This window comes from Poecilia latipinna, unplaced genomic scaffold (genome assembly GCF_001443285.1).
Source record: "Poecilia latipinna isolate Pla-1442-1.1 unplaced genomic scaffold, P_latipinna-1.0 Scaffold5143, whole genome shotgun sequence".
Taxonomy (NCBI): Eukaryota; Metazoa; Chordata; class Actinopteri; order Cyprinodontiformes; family Poeciliidae; genus Poecilia; species Poecilia latipinna.
The window spans coordinates 1-14,360 of record NW_015117759.1 but is presented as its reverse complement, the minus strand read 5'-3'; the positions used below and the strand labels follow the sequence as shown (position 1 = coordinate 14,360).

Below are 14,360 nucleotides of genomic sequence, written 5' to 3'. Positions count from 1 at the left end.
TAAAAATATATATTATTTTATTTATATTTATTAATATTTTTTTTTTTTTTTTTTTTTTTAAGGAGAAAAATATATATACTGATGATAATGTATGTCTATCCTTTATGGTGATTATGCGTACGGAAGTCAAGTTCACTTGTGTATTGTCCATATCAACTCGGGCACATGGTATATTTCTCAGTCTATCTTCTTTCCTTTTGCGTTGGAGGTGAGATTTTGATGTTTCTCCTCAGTTTGTCCCAAGCTGAATCTCTGTAACAGTTCCACAGCAAACAAGGGAAGCACCTGGCCAAGAGGAAACAGAGAAACAGTCCATTACTGTGTCTGTAAGGACATCTACTGGCCAAAAATATCACTCTCACGCGCCTCTCACACAGCCAAGATTCTGATCTTCATGTGCGAAATCTAGCTTTAGAAAAGTCCTGCTCAATTAATCCGAGTTTGTGTGTAAAATCAAAATTGTCATTGTTAACATTTTTTCATTGGAAATATATTTCTTAAAAGCAAAACAATTCCTAAAGGTTACACATAATGCAGTAGAATCACACACAATAATGGAGAAAAGAACTTGAAAGTAAGACGCAATAAATGCTGAGAAAGTCACTAAAATGGCTGACAGACAGTAATCCTCCTTCCTGACATGTAATAATATTTGATTTAGTGTTAAGTAATGTCCACTGAGAAAGATGACGTCATTACTGATAGGAGCAGACCTTTGGAACGTTACCTTTTAAATGCCCTAATGAAACTAGTTACATTTATATTTCTAAACCGCCAGTGGACATTTGGTCAAATATCTGGAAGTAGAAAGAACATTATTTCTTCATAAACCACCAGTGATCAGCTGCAACATTTCTGGCAGTGGAGTGAAGAAATTTGAAGAGGCTGTACAAAAATTAAGATATACTTGTAGAGAGTTTTAGAAAGACCGTGAATTCGCAGGTACACCCGCTAAGCACATTCATCAATCCATGTGGACAAACTTCTTTATACAAGAGACAATCTGACAGTGGCCAAATAAAAAAATGGTTTATCGCAAAGTATGCAACAGCAAGCTTTTTATGTCCCTTTCCAACTCACATGTGCCATTATGAGCTTCCTGGTTTTAGGTACGTTCGGATCTGGATACTCTTCCCCAAAGCAGAGCTCGATCTCGTGTGAAGGTGTAGGCCCCTTTCCCTGTAAACTGTTCTGGAGTGCTGTAAATTATATATTCATATTGGTGATTTAAGAAGAAATGTTTTGTTTTTAATTAGAAACATTCAGTTTAGAATTTTAAATTGTATGCATCTTGTGTAATACCATTTAGGAACGAGGGTACGTCCATCAGTTTGCAGGTTTTTTCACGTTCCAGTTTGTTTGGCCTGTCAGCATGCTGGGCCAACGGACCACTCCAGTACACCCTGCCCTGGCAGAAGCGCTTGATAAACACCCCGTCTGGTGCCACCCACAATAGCACACCCCTTTCCAGGTGACAAAGAAGGCGATTCATCGCTTCTGCCAGGCAATCTGGAAGAGCTGCAGAGCCTGGGGAGGGGAAAGAAAGCTGCTGGGCAGAGCAGGGTCCGTAGATCTGTTCATTTCCCAAAGGAACGTGACCCTGGAGGATGAAGCATCCGTCTAGGCTCTCCGTGATCACTTTCGTCACTGTCTGGCCCTGGTACAACAGTCTTACCTCCATGCGAAAGTCTGTGCAAAAAAAATGCAGTTAACGCCGATCAAGATCAGTGTGAAAGTACATACGTGCTAACGTCTTGATATCTATTTGAATAATTCTGATTTTCTTACCGGTTATATTGAGGATGGGAGTGAAGAAATTTACTGGATCAGGAACCTGAATTAGATTCTTTTTCTCTGTTATCTCACAGTACATGTGCTCCCTCATCAGGTCATCTGAAGAATAAAACACAATGAGGACATACTCAAATCGGCAAGTTTGGAGAGCAATTGCTGATGTTTTCATTTTTTGCAAATTCACACATCCATGTGTTGTTGAAAATGATATTCAGTTGAGTTTAAAGCAAGATGATTACTATTTTGTCAATATACCAAACAGCAAGAGCATATATTAGTTGCTGGTTATTTGTATTTTTGTGGCGTACAGTTGTTGGCCACCTGTCATGTATTAATTTGTCTGGGATGAGAAGGCACTTTGACAAACGACTATTTAAAAACATTGGCAATCTTTTTACCATTTTTAATATGGGTAAGTTTACATTATTTTATTGCTCTATGATTTTTTAAAGAAATATTTCAAAACTACCAAGAAAAATAAATTAACAAACAGTTGTTAAGCAAGTGTACTGTTAAAACAAATCTGAACAGAAAATGTCCAGCAAATACAACAGGGTTTTCTGTAGATATGAAATGAAAATATGTTGGAATAATGTTGGGGGAGGAGAAGCACAGAACACCAATGTTTGAGCTGAATTAGTTATAGAAAGTACTGTAACCTTAAGATTTTTAAACATTCCTTAAAATATATCATCAAAAATATGACCAGGTGGAAAAGAGCAGATTAAAATCACTCAAATACATGTTATTGCCCATTTAACCTAAAACCATTGTAGAATCAGTTCTGATCAGGACAAAATTGAATTACGGAAGCGCATTGCTATCACGCAGGAAAAAAAAATTTTCGATCGCTATCTCGTTTTAACGAGATACTTATCTCGTTTTAACGAGATCTCGTTAAAACGACATACTATCACGTTTTAACGAGATACGTATCTCGTTATAACGAGATACGTAACTCGTTAAAACGACATACTATCACGTTATAACGAGATACGTATCTCGTTATAACGAGATAGCGATCAAAAAAAATTTTTTCCTGCGTGATAGCAATGCGCTTCCGTATTGAATGGACAAGGGTCAGTTACAGGTATTAAAGTATATTAAAGTTTTAAAAAGATCCAGAGAGACCTGAGTGGAGCATGGACTATAACATAAAGCTACTTCTCACCAACTCGCTGCATTCTGCTGCTCAGATGGGTGAACAAAGTGTTTAGAATAATTAGGAAGTGTTTTTAGTTGCAGACTACGTGAAGAGTCATGGTGTGACAACTAAAGGAGCAACACCCATCGATTTTATTGAGGTATTGCTCGTATAAAACTACAGTGAAAAACCACGGGCAGAATGCATCCACACTTTGTCCAAACAGAAGTTAATCAGCATTTTATAATGTGCTACTCTATAAAACAAGGTCCTGATCTCAGGCCCAACTGATTCTCTCCCAAACACGAGGTAATGGCATACTTAGAATGTCAGATCACTAAAAAAAACAAAACAAAAAAACAAAACAAAACAAAAAAAAACACATAAGTTAACAAAGACACAAGTCAGAAAGAATATTGCTGATTATATATAGTTTGTTGGAAATAACATGGGCAAATTTAGAATACTGTCTCAGTGTAAGGTCATGTGAATAAATAGATCTAAAAAATCCAACTGGTTTAAATGTCAGGCTTTCATTTTTTTTGCAGAAAGAAAAACACTGCTTTCCAGTCCAACCTTATTAATCCTGTGCAGTAGAGTGTTATTAGAGTTATTTAGCAAAAGTATCTGCATCTAAGCCAGATGCCTTGACATTATTGATGGAACAATACAACCTGACATTTATTGGTAATTTCAACCTCTACAGGAAAACATCAAAACATCTTTCTGAAAAGAAATGTGACACATGCACACTGCAATTTTATTCATATCACTTATACTTCTTTTTTTTACATTTTGTAACCTTATAAGTATCTATTTTGTATTCACACCGCTTTACTATCCTACCCTTAAATAAAAACCAGCCACTGCAAACAATTCCCTTCAAAAGTCACAGAGTTAGTAAATGGATTGCATCTGTGTAATATTAGATTGTAGCTTAGATACAGCTGTTCTGCGAAGGCACTTGCCATCTTACCAAGACATGACTGTCTATCTTAATTGGATAAAGAGAGCATTAATCAAAGAAGCACTCAAGATGTCCATGTTAACTCTGGAAGAGCTTAGAACACCCATTAGTCTGGACTTTAACATCTCTCATTTGAAGTTTGCTACAAGTCACATAGGGAACACACCAAATCTGTGGAAGAAGAAAACCTAACTCAAAAGTTTTGGCCTACACGCAAAGCTCATTTTACAGCTGAAAAATAACACAGTTTGGGAAAAAAAAACAAAAAAACATTTGATATCTACAGACCAGACACTTTTCACAGACTTCAGTTATTTGCAAAGAAAATAAACAATTGTTTCTGAGATGCCCGAAGCTGTTAAAGACATCCCGAAAGACTTGCTAGTTCCAAAAGAAATGTTGACACAGGCAGCTGAATACAAATGAACATCTCACTATTCGAATTTATTTGGATAAAATATCCTTTTGCCTACCACTATGCTACACTTTGTGTTAGTTTATCACATAAAACATATTCAGATTTGTGGCGATAGCGAGACAAAATGTAAAAAAGTTATGGCGCCACCGTAAAGGTAATTTGTCTTTTCGCATAATCAGTGCTAACAGACAAGCCTTTACAACTAACCAACAATTAACTAGCAGATATGCTTCCAGCTATTGTTGTGCTTGTTATATGACCATAATCCAACTCTCTAAAAGTTAAACTTTGCTGCCAATAAAACAGGGTAGAAAAATCCTTTACCTCATTATCTAGCATGTGTCATATCGCCTTTCAAACATGTGTATCTGCTTTCAGAGTGAATTGCCTGACATTTGAAAACCAGCGCATGTTGCACAATAACAGAACCTATCAGAATCAAAACCAGAAGTGAAACCTAACTTATAATATTGCATTAGAGTCATTCAGTTGTTTTAACTTAAGAATGCAGGAGAAAGACCAAGAACGTCTCCCCAAAGACATTTGTGCACAAACACCCAGTTGTGATATCCTTTTAGACTAAGGGAGTTTCAGAAAGGAGAACAAGTCTGGTTGATGTCATAAAAACATCAACATGCCTTAAAATTAAAAATTCATACCTTGAATATAAGTTTTATATAAACAAAACTAAAAACTAAACTAAAAATAAATAAATTACACATCAGAGAACATTTTTCACAAAATCATCTCAGCAGATCAAATCCTAAATTACTTCCAAAAACTTAATCTACATTCATCTATGATCATCCTACACATTTTATAGGAAAAGTATGTGTTTGGTGAAGCTATGACGCTTTAAAGTTACTGATCCAGGCATGTTTTGTATGTAAAAAAGGCCAGAAAAAAACTTTTTATTAAAACTGGTATGTATTATTTAGTTGGTAAAGTCTGTGTTGCTGGTGGATAGATGACGGAAATATAGACGTCTGCAAAAAATTAAGAGACCATTCGATTTATCGGTTTCTCTGATTTTATTCGTTATAGGTATTTGTTTGAGTAAAATGAACATTGTTCCTTTATTCTGTGAACTACTGAGAACATTTCCAATTCCAATCAAAAATGTAGTATTTATTTGCAGAAAATGAGAAATGGTCAAAATAACAAAAACGATGCAGTGCTTTCAAATATTGCAAAGAAAACAAGTTCATATTCATTTAGAAACAACAATTGTAATGTTTCAACTCAGGAAGAGTTCAGAAATCAATTTTTGGTGGAATGACCAGGAGGTTTTTCCAGTGGGGTTCAATGCAGTGGTCTCTTAATCTCAGTCAATTCAAAATGTCTTAGAAAAGTTCATTTATGTGTTATTCTAATTTTCAGAGAAATTGAATTTTGAGTTTTCATCGACTATGATCCATAATAATTCAAACTAGAGGAAACAAATACTGACAATTAATCAATGAGTAGCACTTTTTGAATTTAGTTACTGAAACAATTGAACTTTTCAGTGATATTCATTTAGTGGCATTTGCAGTTGTGTATTACGGCCAAGAGGAATTTCTAGCATATTTGTGTTTGTAACTCTTACCAGCACAAGGTTTTTCTTCTTTGTGAGCTTGAAGCTCTTCCTTTTGACACTGAAGTGAGAAAAACAGATACCAAAGTTAAGGAAGCATCTAATAAAGATTGGAGCAGAAAGACTTGATCATCAAGATTTTCCCCTACCTAGCCTAAAGACATGTTTTCAGATGGAAGAAGATTTGCAGTTCAACTTCAGTACTACTGTTAAATTAAGAAGCTGATTATATCTACCTCTTTTTACTATCACTGATCTTAAATTGACTCCAAATTATTCATCAACTGTCAGAAGTGACCTTGATGTGAAGTGAGTTTTTCCCTGCCACCCCAACCAACCAAACCACTCAAACCGTCCACGCCAACCAAAAGTATTCATTGTGCCTCGAGACACATTTTATAATTGCTGTCTCGTTGTCTGTATGAGTGTATTTCTCATCTTACCTGATTTTCCGGATAACCAGGGCTTCTTGGAGATAATTTCACCTGCTTGAAGACATATTTTGTCTGAGGATGTGCTGTGAGAGAGAGGATAGTAGTGAGCACAAGTAAGCCCAGACACAACAGTTTGAATTCAGAAAACAAAACAGAAAAGACAATGTCAGTTTGACCAAAGCTAATTATTTGTTTTTTTTTTTGTTTGTTTGTTTTTTTGTTTGTTTTTTACCTCCCGGCTTTGACAAGCAGACATCCTGTTCAATTCGGTAGACCTTGTACGGTTCAGTGATGTCCAACTGGTTGCGTTCAGGAACTTCCTGGAAGTCGGTGCTCTTGTTAAGTGCACAACGGAGTCGGGTTTTCCACATTGTGGGATCAGCTCGATCCCTGCCTTCCTTGTATTTGCCTTTATACACGGCCCAGGCCTGCGCAAAAGGATACTGACTCAGAAAACTATCCCAAAAAAACGTACTGTGTAATACAATGAGAAGTAGAGAACTTTTTTTTTTCTCATCATATTAGCTTGAATAATATCAATCCATAGCATATTCGAATCCTAGAGTGAAAAACAGCAAAAACATATAAAACCAATTTTCATTTCATTTTTGAATATATAAACATTTCCACCTCGTTCCTAGAAAACAACAACCCAATAAATATTTGTACAGGTCACATCATAATTCAAAGCAGGATTTTCAAGGAGGAGATCTAGATGTGCAGATACTAGACGCACCAACCACTCAGTCAGAGATCAGAATAAGACAATTTATCCCTAATTAGCTCTGATTATGGATCAACAGCTCAAACAATAATAAAAAAAAATATTCCTGTCTTATTTTTCCAGATTTGTTCAATAAATGAAAATCAGAAACTCCCACCATTTATTTATGTTACGTTAATCTTCATAACACCATAATTTGTCACATTTCACCAAATTCAAGGTTTTGGAAAAGTGCCGAAACGTCATGTAATCCTAAAAACCTTGAATGTCATTGAAAAGGTATGTCATTATTGTTAGATGGTAACAGTATCTCTCTGTGGTTTGCAAAGGCTTAGATTTATTCTAATTTGTTGGTATTAGTGTCCCAAAAGCTCAGCTATTATTAGACTTTTATTTTAACAAAGATAATCAACCCAATTTGTCCAAATTACAGACATTTGACTTCCATATTGGTGTATTAAAGTGATAATATTTAATGTTTAAATAAGCACAGGGAGTAATTTCAATCTTGTCCTTTAAAGGCTTTTTGTTTATTTTTTTACCCCAAATAATAGTCAGTATATAGTTTTGATTTGTATTCCACATATTGGAATATGTATTTTATTAAACATAACTGGAAGAAAAACAAAATAACACGCTTTAAATCACTTTGTTTTTTTTTTTTTTTTTTTTTAAACCTCTTAGATTTTTTTTTTTTATTTTTTTATCTTGCTTTCCCCCTAGCGGACTTACAACCTAAACCTTTTATTCACCTTTAAAAAGTCCTGGACACGAAAAAAAAAAAAAAAAACATACAATGGGATTTCAGAATAAATAGTCAAATAGGTGCACTTTAACACTTACGACACCGAAGTTAAACATTTTATAAGTTTGCCTATAGAACCACATGTCACGATAGCGTAATGACAGATTTTGAGTAGGATTTTTAACTGAACTCAGTTTGGATTTCCTTCGCTTACCATTCGGAGGGAAAGCAATGTTTTGTCCCCATTTCAGAGCACAGTGAAATAATCTGGCTAAGAAACTGAAGACTTTTGGGAAAGTGAAACATAAAAAGTGTTGACCTTAAAGAGAGCCGCATCCTCCGTCTGCTTGTAGTCCTTCTTGGCTGCGTGCTTCCAGGGGATCCTGAACATGGTCTTGCCCTCATCCTCCCAGCACAGGCCTTCATATTTCCCACTCTCTATCTGAGCTACCAGCCACTCTTTCAGGTGCAACTTGGCTCCATCCATCTTCAGCACATGTTGCGTGTCACAGGAACAACAGTCCACTTCGGATAGGTTTACACCACTTTTACAAACATAAGATGCCTGTATTATTTGGTCTATCACGCCACTCGAGCTCTCCTTCTGGCAAACAGAAAATAAAGGTCCAATAAGAAGTCAGCCAATGAAGCTGCTCAGTTTTACACCTACTGAGTTCATCGGAAAGTTAAATGGAGAAGTCGCAACTAAACTTCGGAGCGCTCCCACAAGCGAAAGCGAAAGCTTTGAAGCTATTTTTATGCTTTCGGTTTCCACACTTTGCTCTTTAGAACATTTAATCATTTCCAAGTAAGGTAACCTTGAGTATCTGATGGAATACTGTTGAAAAGATAAGCAAAAACTAAAATTAAGTGAAAATGTGTATCAGATATGCCGTAGATGTCTGCTTTCATTACAATAATTAAACTGACTTTAGAAAAAAATAAATAAATAAAAAACTTATCCCAAAAGCAGGAAAGGGAAAACGTATATGAAAGGTGTAATAATTACATATGCTAATACAGAAAAGGAGACCCACCTATTAATTAGTGCCTAGAGGAGAACATAAGAAAACCTCACACACAGTTAAGCAAGCACACACATGCACGCAGCCACTCATAACGAAACGTTCCTGTGAAAATGAAAGTATGTAGGTGGTCAAACTTGTTTTTTTTTTTCATTTTCTGTCAGACGCTCCTCCACCTTTCCTACATAAAGGGGATGCGACCTTTCTTTTAAGTGTTCATTTCAGCTCGTAGTAGGCGTAAGATGGGACTGACAAAAAAAACAATGAAAGAAAAGAAACCGCAAGTTTCATTAAGATGACAAACACACTGAACACTTTCCACCAGCAGATGGCGGCATAGAGCTGTGTGGTTTTCACGACCCACCTGTTTTACTGCCTGTAAACACAGGCGTCGATTCAGCCAATCACATTTGCATTTAGGGAACAGGACACTGTGAAGACGACTTGCTAAAGTTCAAATTGACTACTGGAATGGGGAAACAAAAACATTTAAGTGACTATTTAAGAAAAAAACAACAACAACATTATATTATATTAAATATGTTTGCTTGTTATTTTAGCCATTTTTACTTTGTTTCTTTGCACAGATAGGTTTGTTAAAAGCTTCATCCAACCTGATGGCCAAATCACTATCTAGATCTCTATATTCTGAACTCAAATACTGGAGCTGAAGACTTTGCGTCCCCTTCTTACTTCTTACGAGCCTTACACTAATACTTGAAGTCTGTGTTTCATGAGTAATTTTAGCAACTTTGAAGCACATCTTTGAAAATGAATGAGACTTTGAGAAGTTACAATTTCAGGAATTTGTGGAAGTTATATGGCACATTAGCCTGGCCATATGCAGTTCTGCTCAATTTAAATCTCGCTTAACAGGCCTTTCTCCCATTCACTTGGATTTCTCCGGTAGAATATCTACTGGGCAAATCAACAAACTGAAAGGGAAAGTTATGAACAATGTCATGTTTCTGTGCAAAGTAAATAGCGTAGAATAAGGAGCTAGTTTCTCCCAGGGTCAAGGTATTTGCCCTTTATTTTTGTCACGTGAAACAATATGTCACGAATCAGTTTTGCTGCCTTTATCCAATTTTATTGTGATAGTTCAGCAGTAAAACATAGTTGAAAAATTGGAGCCCACTTTGGAAGAGCTTAGCCTGCTCTCAATAAATAGGTGTTTATTTTTAAATACAACAGATTGTATTACAGCAGAGAAGTACAAACCTGAAAACATTGAGCACACAGAACAAGATGCTTGAAACAGCTATTTGTATTTCTAAAAATGTTCCTAATAAATGAGGCAATGCTTATGTCCAAAAATAATACAGCATTTTATACAGGAGAATAAAATAAACAAATCCAAATTGCAATGCAGGAAATAAATACACTTGCTTTTTGTTTCTTGTTTTTTGGAAAAAAAAAAAAAAAACATAATATTTACACAATATTGTACATTGAGGGAATACAAAGTCCTCTATCTTCCTCTATCAGCCACATATTCATATATATAGTAAACATAATAAACTACAATGGTTATCATAATTGTTAAGATAACACATGGTTGACTGTGAATGAACAATTATACAGTACAGTCTATGCTTTATGTGTCTTGTACACACAGTAGAAAGCACAAACATGATTGTGTTTGTATGTCGATGTGCATTTATGGGAAAAAATCATTCAAGGAAATGTTCACTTTCAAATAAAGTAAGTAATTTTTTTTTTCTTGTTAGCCTCAAACTTATAAATGGAGCTCATGGTTTTTGAGAATGTTCTTTCAGCTATAAGAACAAAAAACAAAAGGAAAAAAAAATAAAGAAAGATCATAGATATAAATAAAATAGAAAGCTGATCATATGAAAAGGTTAGGTAAAATGATTTGATTAATTACTTTTAAGATAAAGTTTTACAACTCATGGCATTGTCAAAAAATTTGACAAAAATTATACAAGTCTAAAACAAGTATCTCCACATTTTCAAATATGATCCTGCAGCATCAAGTCCTTGCAGACCTTAGCAAGTTGTAGCATCTTGGGAGAAAGCAAAGACAAAAAAACAAATAAATTGTGAAGGTTTGAAAGGAAAGCACACAAGTGGACTTGTTCTCTGTCCCTCTCTTCTGTTGTCTATATTGTATCTTGTTTGGAGAATCACAAAGGAGGACATTAGTTTGCTGCTTCCTCTCTGCGGCTTGTTAAGACTTTATCCTGTGGCAGTGAAAATAAACTGAGTACAAATGAGTTTTTAAATTGAAACAGTTCTATGTTGGTAGAGCGGGTTGCGTACAGCATATAACAGAATACGGAAGAGGACTGTAGAGTGATCCAGCAGACAAATATACTGCCTTTAACTGTTTCAGATTAAAACAGCTAAAGAAAGAGCTAAAGAAGAGATCTTCAAATTTCTTAACAAAAAGTTTAATTGATAAATAATATTGATTTTCATCAGTAAAAATCAGTAAAGAACAAAGAATATCTATTTATCTGTTATTTAAGTAGTGGTCGTAATTTCATATTTGTTTATTTATTTAAAAAAAATAAGTGGCTGAATGAACATCTTCCACGAGGTCATACTCAATTTTTTAAGTTGGATTTGTTTTGTAAATATTTGCTCCATTTTATGAACTTATGGTCTTTCTCATTTGCTGCTTAAAATGACAGCAAAGCCAGGAACTACATGTTTATTTTTATTTTAAACAGACTTGGAGTTGAATTGCCCCTTTAAATAGAGTGAAATTCATGTTTGGCCTTACAAAAGTGTGTCTACACGAAATGCACAAGCTGCTTTCCAATCCTGCAGCATTTTAAACGAGCGCCCTGTCGATTCTCCTCTCATCATGTGCGTATGTGTGCGTCCCTGTGAAGATGCTGGTGGTTCAGTGACAGCCACAAGCCCTAACGACCATGTTACGGTACTTCTTCAGGATCACATTGGAGCTGTCGTCAAAGTAGAGCACAGAAATGGCATGGAGCTGTGTTGGCGCACAGCAAGGCTTAGGAACCGACTCAGGATTAACAAAATGAACCTAGAAGGGAGAGGAAGAGGAGGAGGAGGCCAGTTATGACAACATTTCTTACACACAAATCTCAGCTTTTCATGATTAATGCCCCAGAAAATCTGAGCCTGCAATGTTTGTGTCCCAAACCTTCCACGGCCAAATAAGTGATGAGAGATCTAAGGCAGCACATGTCTGTTGCGTTTTCTTCCTTGGTTTTACAGCTACTCACAAGTGTTTGTACAATGGCGTGGTTTGTGGCGTTCATGTAGGAGTTCAGCGGGAAGGCACACTCTCCCTCACAGTAATATGCAGCATATCCTTCAGGAGCAATGATCCAGTCCTAAGAGAAAATGACAGAAGAAGTCCAGACAGACTTATGGGTTTTCTTGTCCTTTTTGTTAAGCTTTGAAAACTGACTCAGAGAACTTGTGAGACAATTTTAATTTCTATCCCTACATGGGGATATGCAAACATAACATAACATTGTTAACTTAAAACAAAAAAAGTAACAAAAATGACTTCACAAAGCTGCCCCAAAAAAGAAAGGCTAAGATTAAACCCCAGATGTGAGTTTGCTCACTGACTGAGTTCCTCATGTTTCCAGAAAGAAACAAAAAAAAATGTTTTAATCTAGTCACATTTTCATATTTTAGGCCAGTAAAATGCTGGACTTTGTGCCAATTTCTACAGTTCCAAGTAATCTTGGCGAGTATTGTTTTTATACCTGCCATCCTAAGTCACGGAAACTGACGTAGAGCTCATGCTTCTTGCACGCCTGCTTCTGATCAGTGCTGCTGTTTTCTAGGGACATAACAAAGACAAAAGCAGAGAATACACATTAGTGCGTTCAGTATAAAAGTACAGATCTATAGTCCACCACAAACTTCTTCAAGCCCCCTGGAAGGTTTTCAATATTTATCACATGACTATCAACAACAGCTGAGATTTGATCTAATAGTCCAACTCAAAAAGAGCTTAATTTGAATTGGAAGAAAAATTGCACAAGGTTGTCAAAATGCAAAAGTAAAAGTGGGGCATGCATTTTTCTGTTCAGCCACCTGAATACACGTACTTGCTGAACTGTAGGTACTGAATATTAACAGACTGAAAATTCTTCCAATTCTTTTTTGCAAAATAGCAGATTTAATGAAAGATATCCTTAAACAAAACTGTTCAGGTAATGCCACGTGTTAATTTATTTATTCCTATTTTTAACTCCTCCAGAGCTTTATCCCTAGCCTGTCTGTTGTGTTCCTGGGTTTACATGTTTATTGTCCTCTATAAAACTTTTGAGGCTTTCACAGAATTACTGGCTCTATCCTGAAATTAACCTTCACAGAGATGGACTCTGTTTGCTGGTTAAGTGACTTCTGGAAGCAATCGGTTGCAGTTTGTTCACCAGATTTTAAGAAAAACATCAGCAACATTTTTAAGTTTTTTTTTTTTTTTTTTACTTTTGGAAACCATGTATTATTTTCCTTCAGTTGGTGGTTGCAACTTGACAAAATGCAAAACAGTTGAAAGGGTATGAAAACCTTTACAAGGCTCTGTAAATGTAGCAAGTGCTTAAAAATATACCTGTTCAAGCCAATAGCTGGGAAATGACCTCAATATGTTGCATCATTTTAGTATCATCATTTAACTAGTTTAAATAAATGGGCCACCATGCTTGGAGGTCAGTCTGCTGGGCTTCGAGTTTCCATTAGATGAAACAGATGTGCACACAACAGATCTCAGCCAGATTTACAACGGAAGACTTTTCATTTTCGCTCCTTTCTTCACTGGTTTTAGCATTCCTTTTTTTTTTTTTTTTTAACAACACAGAAAAAAGAAGAGCCTGTTTTCTATCCATAAGTATCATTCTCCTCTTCTGGTGACCGGTGAGGTTCTGTGGTGCATTAGCTCTTGAAAGGGGCTCATGTTGGAAATGATTATGAGCGACTGGTTCTCATCATCCCGCTAAAGACCACTGGTATCCAAAGTTCCAAACAGACCCATTTGGCCCATGTGTCCAGGGCCTGGTTGCCCCACAGCGCACTGCAGATGTGTTCCACCATAAAAGCCTGTTGCTGCCTTACCTCCAAGCGGGAAACTTGGCCCCAACCGCTCTGTAATGCTCGAGTAAATAAACAAAGACAGCAGAGCACTATTTGAAGCCTTACAGTCTAATGTTTCAGGACTTCACATAAACACAGCACACTCACACCCTCAAAACAAAGGTCTTTAATGTGTCTCAAATGCTGAAACCTTTCAGTGTCCTTTTTGAAAATGTTGTGAGTCTGTATGCTGTGAGTACACACGCAGAACCAGGAAACTATTAAATAAGTGCCCTTTACTTTGTTCCTTCAGTGGGAACAGATCCATACGGTGCCTTGCGGAAGCATTCTCACCCCTTGAAACGTTCTTAATCCCATGTTATAATCACAGACAGCTCTGTGTTGCATCGGGATTTTTTTTTTTTTTTTTTTTTTTTTGGGGTACAAAATGATCTGGTTAAAGGGGGAGGGGAAGGGGGTTTTTTGAAGTTTTGGTTGGTTT

General features: G+C 36.1%; 2 protein-coding genes across 2 annotated transcripts; both read right to left on the bottom strand.

Annotated features, from left to right (window-relative positions):
* Positions 1 to 65: 65 nt before the first annotated feature.
* irf10 (interferon regulatory factor 10) lies at positions 66 to 8,924 on the bottom strand. Its single transcript, XM_015026630.1, has 9 exons — positions 8,840 to 8,924; positions 8,122 to 8,406; positions 6,566 to 6,761; positions 6,343 to 6,416; positions 5,912 to 5,960; positions 1,789 to 1,893; positions 1,303 to 1,689; positions 1,081 to 1,199; positions 66 to 285 (listed from the first exon to the last, which is right to left on the bottom strand). Exons 2-9 carry the CDS (start codon positions 8,287 to 8,289, stop codon positions 178 to 180), a joined length of 1,206 nt encoding a protein of 401 aa, XP_014882116.1. The 5' UTR covers positions 8,290 to 8,406; positions 8,840 to 8,924; the 3' UTR covers positions 66 to 177.
* A 1,041-nt stretch (positions 8,925 to 9,965) lies between these two features.
* On the bottom strand, positions 9,966 to 13,259 carry LOC106943320 (bone morphogenetic protein 7-like). The gene is made up of 3 exons (XM_015026631.1): positions 12,547 to 13,259; positions 12,052 to 12,162; positions 9,966 to 11,849 (listed from the first exon to the last, which is right to left on the bottom strand). Exons 1-3 carry the CDS (start codon positions 12,631 to 12,633, stop codon positions 11,700 to 11,702), a joined length of 348 nt encoding a protein of 115 aa, XP_014882117.1. The 5' UTR covers positions 12,634 to 13,259; the 3' UTR covers positions 9,966 to 11,699.
* Positions 13,260 to 14,360: the final 1,101 nt, after the last annotated feature.

Bases quoted from the DNA above. Each gene is read 5' to 3' on its own strand.
- LOC106943320 (XM_015026631.1), bottom strand. From the start codon at position 12,633: ATGTCCCTAGAAAACAGCAGCACTGATCAGAAGCAGGCGTGCAAGAAG. The intron at 12,163-12,546 runs GTATAAAAACAA...ATTTTCTCTTAG, and splicing joins TCCGTGACTTAGGATGGCAG to GACTGGATCATTGCTCCTGA. The intron at 11,850-12,051 runs GTGAGTAGCTGT...TCTCCCTTCTAG, and splicing joins ACGCCATTGTACAAACACTT to GTTCATTTTGTTAATCCTGA.
- irf10 (XM_015026630.1), bottom strand. From the start codon at position 8,289: ATGGATGGAGCCAAGTTGCACCTGAAAGAGTGGCTGGTAGCTCAGATA. The intron at 6,417-6,565 runs GTAAAAAACAAA...TCTCTCTCACAG, and splicing joins CTGCTTGTCAAAGCCGGGAG to CACATCCTCAGACAAAATAT. The intron at 1,894-5,911 runs GTAAGAGTTACA...TTTATTCTTCAG, and splicing joins AGAAGAAAAACCTTGTGCTG to ATGACCTGATGAGGGAGCAC.